Raw genomic sequence first — 8,119 nt, 5'->3', positions numbered from 1 at the left:
TTGGTTGAATCATCCATTTTATACTTTGTGCAGCAATTTAAAGAAGTATTGTAACTTATTTTAAATAGCTGCTATGATCACAGTGGAGTTTAGGATTGTGTGTAATATATGGCCCCTTACAAACTAGCCACTTAAAAAAAACAATCTTTTCAGATTACAGTTGGATTCTATGATGAGAGAATTGTATTGGAATGATTTTCAATTGGTTCAATGGTCTCCTTGTCTTTTATGATTTTATATATAAAACTCTTATTTCCAGTGCTGCAACGGAACTGCTAAATGAAGACTGAACCACCCTCATCACACAAATGTATTTGGAGGATTCGAATTTATAGGCCATGCAAGCTTTTTCTCTCTTGCTTCTCTGTCGAACGTTTCATATATTGCATCTTTGGTAATGGTTTTGGTGGGTGCAGGGATCTCTGTGATCCCAACATAGTTCTTTTTTGCCATCCTGGAACTAGTAGTGATGGTGTACGCATTACTACGGTAACATTTCATTGATGACATGCAGAAAGTTTCCTTCATACCACGCCTGAAATTTGCATTGAAGATTGAATAGAGGCTGGGTTTCGATGCTGAAGAGCTAAAAGACACCAGTGTGATAGATAGAAAGAGTGCTGAACACCATGTGTAATCCATCTGATCTGGTTGCCAGATCTGAACCACATAAAAAGGAAACCAAGACAACAAAAACATGCAATTTAACATCAAAAACATCTTGATCGTTTTAACCTTCGTTCTGGGTACAATGTTCATCGTCCTCCTTACAGTCCTGCCATCGGTGCCAATTCTCCAAATGTATTTGATGACTTTTTGGTAAAACAGTATGATGAGAACTGATGGAACCAGAAATCCCACCAAAAGATGAACAGTGCCATAGACAAAACCATTCCATGACTGAGGCAGAAACAAATTACAGGTGCCACCTTCTGAGCCATAGAAAAACAAAGTGGGGGACACAAACGCAGCGTCAAAAATCCAGGAAGCTGCGATCATCTTTTTGGCCTTCTCCCTGGACACTTTGAAACTCAAAGGATACACGATGGTATAAAATCTGTCCACGCAGATGGAGAGAAGGACGTAGATCTGGACTCCAGGAGTGAGGTATTGAACGTATCTAACTAATTTACACATGACATTCCCTAACAACCACTTTCCCGTGGTAAAGTGCAGAAGGACAAAGGGAGTGCTGACCACGCTGATGAGTAGATCTGCACATGCCATGGACACTACGAAGTAGTTAGTAGTTGATTGTGTCCTCCTACTCCTGTAGATCACAAGGCAAACCAGTGAGTTTCCAAACAAAGCAACAAGCCAGATCACACCAAAAATGAAGCTGACAGCGACAATTTCTCCAGTCGTGAGTTCCTGATATATGGTATTATTTATTTCTGTCCGGTCCTGCCCATTGAGTTCAAGCTTCCCTCCATTACCGACGGATGGTGTGTTTAATATGTCACTGGAATTGGCTGAAGTTGTAGCTGTTGGGGTTACAACGGATGGTGTCATATTAGGAATTTCTTCGGCTAACACCATATTCATACTTTGTACAACACAACTTCTGGGGACAAAAAGCAGACATTGATATTTTTGTTTTGTTAGAGCAATTAAAAAGCTTTACATTTGACATCTAAAAATCTTTAATAATGCGTTTCTAAAAGCAACTGTTTGAATTTAACAAGTAATTATAGTTGTACATTAAGATCGTGAAAAGGTAATTATTAATTTTTCAGCAGATCATTGATGCCACGAAGAACGTCAAACAATAAACTGATTTATTTAGTGTTGAACAGAATTTGTAAACGTAAACATAATTACCGCAATTTTAATTGCACCAGCGTAACCCAGACCTAGCGTAAGCATCAAGTATTCTCTAGTTACTAAAGCTAGATCAACGATATAAAGAGGTTCCAACACTAATAAGGATGCATTCTGCAGTAGCAATGTTTGTTTCAATGAGATTGGAACATTTGTTATAGTTAATTATTGGAAATTTAATTTTGCTGACCAGTAGCCGCTGTCAGAGGATAGTTTTATCCCATTACTCTTGGCTGTATTGACAATGTGCCAACATAATTGGGCCAACCAATTCCTCTCGCTCTAAAGAAATTGTGATATTACACGTACCAATCTGTCACCAGTGTCTTGCGCAGGGATGTGGCGCTGGTAGACGTAAATTACGCTAACACCTCCTACACTGTTACCCTGCGCAGAGGCATCTGCATGCATATCCCGCTGTCTCTTCACCAGCATTCAGAGGGACTTTACATTTTAATGTTACTGAGTATACCACAGGCTATTGGCTAATATCAAAATATGGAAGTTGCATTTGCAGCATTCCCAGATGGTCCATTGCCCTTGAGATCTTTTAAAAATGTGGCTTAGCTTTGGCTTATAATTGAACAGCCGCAGGTTTGAAGCTAATCTGTTATGAGATTGCTTCCTGCAGATTGTTTTATACTTTTGCTTTGTGACTTTGTGACTTTGTACGCGAATTACATTGCCGGTTTTGCGTCTATGCCAAACCTAAACAGCGTCGACATAAAATGTACAGTACAACTGATCTACCAGGCATTGTAAGGGTCAACAGTATAAATATATTCAGGGAAGAAACAGAGGGTGTCAATGCTCAATGTACACTCTGTACAGTTATATTACACCGTTAATATAACTTGGCTGGGTGCATAAAGACCAGAGTTAAACTGCAGTCGGTGGCTCACACTCTACCCATCAGAAAAGATACATATCGATGAAGCTTTACATACATCAGAAGAGATCTTTTTCCAATATATTTTCATTTTTAGAAGTGTTAAAAAGACTCGATGCTAAATTCATAAAATGCCCAGAAAATTTAACAGACAAAATGACTGGATTTGTACTCCATTCAGCGCAGAACATAGGAACATAGAGTCCAAGCAGTCTCCTGCAGCAGAAATTGGGACCTGATCTAAAACCATTTTGCATCAGTGTAGAAGTGACAATATATTGGAGCCTTATACAAAGGGAGGCAGATGCAAAATGCCTGGCTGCAAATGTTGTTACGCTGCCATTCTGGTGTGGTTAACGAATGTACTCGTTCACACAGTGGAACTGATAACACGACTTCAGAATCGAGACAATAACGTTGAAACTCATAAATCTCAAATATTTCTGTCATTTTTCCTGTATTGAGTTTGTCCTCAATTTCCAACTTTTCCATTCTTCTTATTCATTTCTTCCTTCTCAGTGTGCAATCCACTTCATAATCCACAAGTGACACTGAACGTAAAATTTGAGATTAAATCTGTAACGTCACACTTTACCATCAACCCTCCCAATTACACTAATCAGGATTACAACGGGGCACCATTAATCAAATCTATGAAGAAAGCGCGACAGCGCAATACTTTGGTTGTAATCATTGCCTACATGGGTCCAATTCATTTTTCAAGCAATTATATTAACGCAGTCTTAGGTGATTAGCCTGTTGATCACACAGAGTTTATACCAGCACTTTTTGATAAAAATGGATAAATGCAGCCTCACAGAACAACTCGTGTTCATTTGATGGGCCGCAATGTCCTTAAACTAGTAATTGTATGACAAAAAATAATTGTTCTTTCTTACAACAGTCTTGGAGAAAAACACCAATATGATTGGCAGCCTTTCAGGCTAGAATAGACAACCTGGCTCTGACCTGAAATCATTTTTTTTCGGCTGCAATGCAAAACCATCACTCTTCCCCCTTCCAACCACATCTTCAGCATTAAACAGAACAAATGGCGCAGCAGCAATTATAGAGCATCTGGAGAATTTGATCTCATTAAGAGTCAATTTATTTTTAGATGAAACAGCCTGGAATGTTAGATTAAGATTATAGATACTTGGGTTATAACTCACTTTTTCCTTGAGGGAAAACAGGCGAAGCAACAACTTTTCTGTATGTATGTGTCTAGGTGTGTATTTTTGGAGAGGGGGGGGGGGGGGGGGGAAGGGGAAAGAAGTGCACCGCCTTAAGTAGTTTAGATCTTCCACACATGGGGACTGATTTATACTGATGTTTATATAGCCTACGCATGTAAATTCTATGGAATGTTTCATACCAAATATGTTCCTGGCTTGGTACTGGTAAATACTATGATTCGAAGAATCCAAAGCCTTTATAAGTAAAGCATTCCCCCCACCTTGTGAAGGGAAATGAAGCCCTTTAAAACAAAGAAAGGTTACTGGTATACAAAGTGAAAAGACTTTTCTGCTCAAATTACAAATGTAAAAGTATGGCGGCAATCTGCTCAACAAGGAGAAAGAAGTATGTAACTAGATCTGGAGGTTTTGAACTTTACAGTTAGGCTCGGTGTCACATAAAATAATCGAATTGATTATGAGGAGTAAACTTGAAGATTCTGTGTACATAACAACCCTCGTAAACAGCCGTCAAGATGGCATTAGAAAGTGTAGATCCTGCATGACCAACCCAATTGGACTCTGGTAACCGCTAGTGCCTTAGAGTGCCAAAATTTTGATAAAATTCTGCACCAAACAACTACTAGTTATTTCAAAGTGGTGGGGGTTCTGGGAATGGATAATAAATTAGCTGACAGATAAAAACAATGTATAACGGTCAGAGGAGTCGTGTCATAGTAGGAAAGAACTGAATGGACGCCTTAGGATTTGATGTAGGAACAACTATTGTTTGCAATGTGTGCCAATGACTTGGATTCAGAACTAAATGCAAAGTGGTCATCTTGCAAATGTTACCAAATGAGACGGGGCAGTAGAATCAGGGGAAGCAGCTGAGAAAATGCAGAATGGATTTATCAAAATACCTGAGTGGGTCGAAAAATGGCAGATGAAATTTCACCTGGACAAATATAAAGTACTGAACATAGAAAAGCAAACTGGGTGTCACAATTACTCCACGAATGGTGCTGAAAAAGCTGAAGATGACGTTGGAAAAAACCCAGGAGTCTTAGTAGATTCGAAGCTCAACATGGGCAAAAAATACAAAGGCAACAGAATGTTGAGGTACATCGCCAAAACGATAGAATATGTCATGATCAAACCGTGCGGTGCTGTGGTCAGGCCACACCTTGAGAACTGTGTCCAGTTCTGGTTGCCAAGAAACAAGGCGGGGAATGAAGCACAGGAGCTACTGCAGAGAAGAGCCAGAGGCTGATCCCTAATGTTATTGCTTCCAGTTATAAGGAAAGATTTGAGAAATTTGAGCTTTTTCGCCTGCAAAAATGTTTGAGAGGTGATCGTATTGAAATATACGATAGTAAATGGTATAGAAAAGGTTAATCTAGAATACTACTTTATATTAAACTGTGGGGTAGGATAAGGCGTCACAGGTTCAAACTAGTATCTCTACGACTGATAGCAGTAAGTTCTTCACGCAGTCATTTGGAATGGACTTCGGGCAGAGTGATGGATGCGAAAACCCCGAAATCATTAAAAAAAAAACAAACGGGAAGCAATGGGGTGGGGAAACGGTAAGGTCCTTCTAGGACAGGTCGAATGGTAATGATACTTAATCATCCGTAAATATCTTGTAAGATAGAGATAGAGATCTGAAGAAATCACCCCCAATTCTTAGAATTTTATTCAACACTGAATTTTCAAATCTGGGTAATATAATACATAATTCCGTAAAACCTCAACGTTTTTGAATCCGTGTAAATCACAGTGGAATGTTAAAACTGGCAGGACAGTGGTTATTATGCAGACCAGCCACTTAGCTTGTAATCAGTCATCAATATGATTGTAATATTGTCTTACAGTTATATTTAATGAAATGTCGCATTATTGAAAAGATCAGGAGAGAACTGTGTGCATGTGGCACCTAGAACAGATTGCAGGCTTGGCACGGGTGAATTACAAGTCCCGTGGTATAAGCAAACAGTTTAAACAATTCCAAAGTAAACGCGATCATATTTGTACAGAAAAACAATTTGTGTTTAACGGTATATAGCACACTGCTAAAGACAGGTAACGCAATACCCGCCAATGCAAATATATTCCGAGTCATTACTTCCCTCACCTGGTAAATTGACAAGCCCACAATGTTCCAATTTAACTTCAGATGATTTAAAAATCCAGTGGTTTTAATTTTGCATACTCTTTTTTGCATCTGATGAAACAGGTTCATTGCAAACTCATCAGGAAAGCTGTCTTTTCTCAGTTAATTCGGCCACTGATCCATGGAAGCTAGGAAAAGAAATTCGCATCAGAACTAAATATCACATGAAAATAAAATCTGGTTTAACATGGCCAGTGGGAAACCAAAACCAGATCGTTTTTATCATTGCACTGCAAACAAACTCGCGAGAGACCTGGACATCAGAATTCAGGACTTGGAAGGAAAAGGATGCGGCTTCTTATGCTGGTCGGAATTACAACTCCGAGATCACGTTCCCCCGGAGAGATAGAAGAACAATAATCGATTGAGAAAGTGCGTACAAGACTGAGCAGATCAAATCCAACCATGTAACCTTTGATCTGCACCGACTGTTACCACTTCCAGCCACTTTAATAAAAAAAATCAAAGATATTTCATCCGAGCCGATTGCTATTTTTCATATATCTTGTGGCATAAAGAGCATTGTCTATTGCCTTTCGTAAATTCTGTGCATGGTGAAACAATCGCTTCAAACAGGAATCCACCTACATTTCATCGACAGTTCGAAACCGTTCATTAACATTGTCAAAATATTCCACTGTTAAACTGGCCAACCTTTTGACTTCGCAGACTTCTACTCCTCTAGTAAAATGACCCGAATTGTAGAAAGATGCCTGGATTCAGCTATTTGCATAAACCGTCTTTTCCACCCGTACCCCAACCCCGGTTTGCTAATATTGCATACCTGCATTGGGCGATCAACCCCGTCTTGACTCCCCGGAGAGAGCCGGAACATGGGTTACCCGTACAGTGGTGGAGCTATTTAACCCTGGACTAAAACAAAATGTCGGGGTATCCTAGCCAAAGCACCGATTTTTTTTCCCCTCTGGCGTAGAGCCGGTCACGTGGAGGAGTTGTCATGTGATCTTCTCCAAGATTCTTTTAAGCCATTTTCTAGATGTTACAGTAATATGGTTTATTCATTCAGAAAAAAAAACACGGCCAGGATTCGTCCCAACCAAAACTTTCCATTTTCCACAAGACAATATTTCAGTAATACATAGAAATTATGTTAGTATTTTTCCCAGATTAAAAAAAAATGCGAATTAAGATTCTCTTAAATTAGTTTCAATATTCAGGACCACGGAGAGCTCATTCTATTTGAAGCCAATCTCGCCCTACTCGTTCACTTCTTTTTGCTCTTTTAATTGAAACATCTTCAGGCTGTTCAACTGAAAACGATTAGGTGTTTATAGCTTTGTGCGTGGGTAAATGTATTCATGTAGGACTGTGGGAAAACAAACCTGTTCTTAACAGTAACAGAGTTCTGATGAAAGGTCACAGACCTGAAACGTTAACTCTGTTTCTCTTTCCACAAATGCTGCCTGACCTGCTGAGTATTACCAGCACTTTCTGTTTTTATTTCAGGTTTACAGCATCCGCAGTATTTTTCTTTTATTTTACTGTTCTTAACAGTGTTAGCTTTGGCTCAGTTCCAGCACCTTCACCTCTGAGTCAGAGGCTGTGGGTTGTCGCCTCACTCCAGTGATTTGAGCACATTGTCCAGGCTGTCAATCTAGTGCTATACTGAGGGAGTGCTGCACTATCAGAATGCCCTCTTTTGAATGAGACTTTAAATTCAGGACTGTCTGCTCTTTCATGTGGAGGTAAAATATCCCATGCACTATTTAGAAGAAGAGCAGGTGTTGTAAAACATCAAATAGGCAACACACTGGACCCACCATTTGCAGCTCCGTAAAAGATTTCCGGTAACAGTTAACTGTGAAGTTGAGCATTGGCACTAAATCCATATTTACAAACATAACATATAAATACATAACACATTCTACACACCTTGCATTTGGACTTGCATCATTTTACCGGCGATATCAACGTACACTTTGGTTTGTCGGAATACATTGGTTCCCCAATGTACATTTACTTGGTACAAACGCAAAATACTGCGAATGCTGGAAATCTGAAACAAAAAACAGAAAATGCTGGAAACACTAGCACGTT

At 39.4% G+C, this 8,119-nt stretch overlaps 1 protein-coding gene across 1 annotated transcript; it reads right to left on the bottom strand.

Moving 5' to 3' along the window:
- Positions 1 to 300: 300 nt before the first annotated feature.
- LOC137379854 (probable G-protein coupled receptor 19) lies at positions 301 to 6,035 on the bottom strand. Its single transcript, XM_068051246.1, has 2 exons — positions 6,023 to 6,035; positions 301 to 1,564 (listed from the first exon to the last, which is right to left on the bottom strand). Exon 2 carries the CDS (start codon positions 1,543 to 1,545, stop codon positions 301 to 303), a length of 1,245 nt encoding a protein of 414 aa, XP_067907347.1. The 5' UTR covers positions 1,546 to 1,564; positions 6,023 to 6,035.
- Positions 6,036 to 8,119: the final 2,084 nt, after the last annotated feature.

The sequence above is a fragment of the Heterodontus francisci genome, chromosome 18 (genome assembly GCF_036365525.1).
Source record: "Heterodontus francisci isolate sHetFra1 chromosome 18, sHetFra1.hap1, whole genome shotgun sequence".
NCBI classification, from domain to species: Eukaryota; Metazoa; Chordata; class Chondrichthyes; order Heterodontiformes; family Heterodontidae; genus Heterodontus; species Heterodontus francisci.
This window is presented reverse-complemented; position numbering and strand designations above follow the sequence as displayed.

Bases quoted from the DNA above. Each gene is read 5' to 3' on its own strand.
- LOC137379854 (XM_068051246.1), bottom strand. From the start codon at position 1,545: ATGAATATGGTGTTAGCCGAAGAAATTCCTAATATGACACCATCCGTT.